Source organism: Condylura cristata, unplaced genomic scaffold, assembly GCF_000260355.1.
Source record: "Condylura cristata isolate star-nosed mole 26May11 unplaced genomic scaffold, ConCri1.0 scaffold00003, whole genome shotgun sequence".
NCBI classification, from domain to species: domain Eukaryota; kingdom Metazoa; phylum Chordata; class Mammalia; order Eulipotyphla; family Talpidae; genus Condylura; species Condylura cristata.
In genome coordinates, this window is record NW_004567104.1 from 61,847,724 (window position 1) to 61,851,345 (window position 3,622).

The 3,622-nt window shown below is 33.7% G+C and overlaps 1 protein-coding gene across 1 annotated transcript in view; it reads left to right on the top strand.

Moving 5' to 3' along the window:
- Window positions 1-3,622, top strand: part of USP25 (ubiquitin specific peptidase 25) — a 185,721-nt gene that overhangs the window by 137,680 nt on the left and 44,419 nt on the right. Inside the window, exon 14 of the mRNA XM_012730671.1 lies at window positions 1,916-1,992. Coding sequence (XP_012586125.1) covers window positions 1,916-1,992 — 77 coding nt within the window. The remainder of the gene's footprint in view (window positions 1-1,915; window positions 1,993-3,622) is intronic.

The following is a 3,622-nucleotide window of genomic DNA, read 5'->3' on the forward strand; positions in this document are numbered from 1 at the left end:
ATTATTAAAAAAAAAAAAACTACATCTGCACTGAAATTTTTTTCAGTGCTTGGGTGTACATTATATGTATATATGGGGGTGATGTTTGGAGGAGCTTCTAAAAGATGTATCTGATTCTTTAACTTTTGCTCAATTTTTTGTTTGTTTGCGTCTTTGTTTTAAATTTACCCCACATGGCAACAGTAAATGAATAAAAGAGATTCTTACACAAGGATTTATTTTTGTTATCTGCATTGTTTTTTTCCTAAAATGTTTTAGTGCCCATTAGGTTTAATGTTAAACCCTTATCTCTTACAACAGTGTTTTACACAAGTCAGAAATACTCCTACAAGATCCCACCGTTTTAGGTGCTCCCCCTTCTAGGCTTTTTTTTTGTTGTTGTTCACTGTAACAGATTTTTTTTCTTATTCAGTGTGTATAATCTCCAGTGGTTTTGTGTGCACAATTACATCTTTAAAAGGACCTAGAAACTATTAACTTTTAGTGAAGTAAATCAGGTGGGGAAAACAAGCCCTGCATGAGCTGACGCATGCCATACACAGAGAAAATTGTGTATTATAGAGGGATTGAATAAAGGAAAATAAACTTTTAGATCTTAAGATTAGTTATTCATTACCAGAAGGGAAGAGGAAATGGAAATGGGTAAATCAAGTTAAAAGAATAAAATTGGGCTTTTAATTGTGTACTTAATGTAGTATATATACATGTTGTTTTTTAATGATGCACATGTGAAATTTATGTAATGCTGCTGCAGTGTTTGGTAAAAAAAATAAAAAGTCACATTTCTTACATTTTCATCTGGAGTTTCTTTTTTCTTTTTCTCCTTTTTTTGTTACTTTTTAGTGCTGAAGCTTTCTGTGGATACATAGTGATCTTTGGGCGTCTTAACCTTATTTAAAAATAAGCAGCACAAGCTTCACTGGGAAGCTTTTACTATTTAGACGGAGTTTAGTTTTGTTACAGTGAACAAGGAAACACCTTTCTTTTAGGTTGTTATGTATGCTCGAATGCCAGAATGCAAATCTCTTTGCTTTAGACTGGTAGTATATCGAACAATAGATTTTTCATCATTGATTCTTTTAATGTAGTTGCCTCTCGATTAAGGCTCATAAGGGCTTGATGCTTTTCTGTGCCTGAATACTAGAATCTGAAGAATGTTAACAATAGAGTAGAATTCACAAATGAAATAAGCATTATTTTTAGAGTGATTTTATTTCATATTGTTCCTAAAGATATCATATTTGATTATATGTCAATCTTGTGATCTTGTGGAATACCCTTTGATAAAGTGTTGTCAGTTTTAATTATCTTTTTGTTTTAATAGTGGGTAGAATTCCTTTGTAATTGCAAATTTTAGATTGCTAAAAATGACAGCAATTATTGTTTCCTGTAGAGTGTGTGATAACTAAGAAATCTTTTTATTTCTTGTCATATATAATCTTGAAAGATAACTAAAGTTAGAAAAAATGTATGAAAAGTTGTTTCAAGGTGTTAGTTTGATAGAAAGTTATTCTCGCACAGGTATTTCTGCCTGCCTACGATTATGCAGGTGTCTCCCCCCTTTCTTTCTTTCTCTTAACAAACCTGCCCCTTTAAAATGTAAAAAAGAAAACAAAATTTCTCTTTCACAATTCTAGGGCCCCCAAATCCAAAAATTTGAATTACATAGTTTGTTTTTTTTCCCCCATAAAATGACAACTGATCAAAGTGATTATCAAAATAATACATATTTTGTCAAATACTGATTGTATATTCTGTAAATTAGAAGTATTGCATTTGGTACGAAACATTCCACATGATAACTTTGTAAGGAATCAGTCATTATAAACATTTGAATGACTATGAATTTTATGTTGCAGTATTTAATATTTGTATAATTAGACTTAGATATTGATACAACTTTTTCTTTCCACAGCAAGATGTGAGTGAATTTACACACAAATTATTAGACTGGTTAGAAGATGCCTTCCAAATGAAAGCGGAAGAGGATACGTAAGTTACTATAAAATTTAGTGATGAGGTTTTAGAGACCAATAAATAATACATTTTTCATCTATGTTTCAACAACGGAATTGGCTACTGAGGTAAATGTATTGGAGTTCAAATGTTACTGTATTGTTGATAAGTTGTTGGACTTGTGACCACAAATGTTGGCTAAGTTTAGATTTCCTCTTGAAGATTAGAATCTAGCTAACAAGATGGAAGAAGTGATTCCTGAAGGGGTTGGTCCCAGGTGCCCAGTTCTTTTTTCCTTAGACTCAGCAGTCACTTTCATGCGGAGACAGAGGTGATTGGTAAGGAAGGATGCCCAGAGTGTTAATTCTGTTGAAGTGCTCTTGTGTGGAACCTTAAGGACAGGGATATGAAATTCCTCTACAGTGTAACCTTTATATTTCCTTTCCATGAGGCTGTGCCATTAAGACATAGTTACTTAAAATAGGTAGCTAGTCTCCTTAGAGGAGGATATCCATATTCTTTATAGCAGAGTCATATTCCAACCCTTGTGATAACCAACCATTGCCTTCCTTTGTAGTCATTGCTGGTCTACTTAAGATTGTTGCCATAGTCTCTGAGATGATTCTACAAGATGTAGTACTTAAACCTTGAATACAGGTAGAAATCCAAGGCTGGATATCTTCTACCTTTTCACTTTTAAATTGTTGTCACCCTCATGGTTTAATAAATTATTCCCAAGGAAAAATATAATCCTCTTGATCTTTTAAGGTAAAGTACAAAAAAAAATAAATAAATAATAAATCAAATTACTTTGCCCTTGTGGTTACAAGGGCAAAAATGAAAATCAACAAAAATAAAATCATTTCCAAGTTTCCTAGTTTGCACCTTCTCAGCTTATAAAGCTGGTGGCTCTGCACTTGAATACAATTGGCTTTTATACAACTTGACTGTGTCATTTGTGTTTGTGGTTCACACCTTCGAATGTTGCATTTCACATGCTTTCGCTGTAGATATGAAAGGATTATTAGGACACACATGATTAACACTAGTTTCTTGAAATTCTGACACAACAGCAAAACTTCAACCGATTTTTGTAGTTGTAATATTCTGAATTTAGTACAGTTCAGAGTGAAGTAGTTGTTGCCAAAGATTGGATGAGAAGGTTCAAATAATGTTTTAATTTTACCAAAATGCCTGTTATTATGGGCCATTGGTTGCAGATGACTACCTGTGAATTTATGCTAAATTGGAAGAAATCTCTTGAGATTAATTATGGACACTAAGACTACAAATATCAAGACGGGGTGGGGGTTCCATTTTGTGTAAATAGTCTCTGTTTTAAAATGTGACATTCGAGAGTTGCTTCTTTCTTGACACTTTTACACATTTGTTTACAGCCCTGGCACCACCCTTCCCAGTCCACCAAAACTGGTTGCATTTTTCTTATGAACATCCATTTGTCAGGTCCCAGTGCTGTGTCAAGTTAGGTTCTCACTGATGTTATATTTTTTGTGTCACAGACTCTTCATGTTAGCTTCTATCTTCTCTTAATGTTAGTTTCATCAGGGGACTCTCTTCATCATATTCCTGAGCTGAATCTGCTATTGTTGCTTCTGACCTGTACGTCCCTTCACGACATGGAGATGCCTCTGTGATAGGCTCTTTC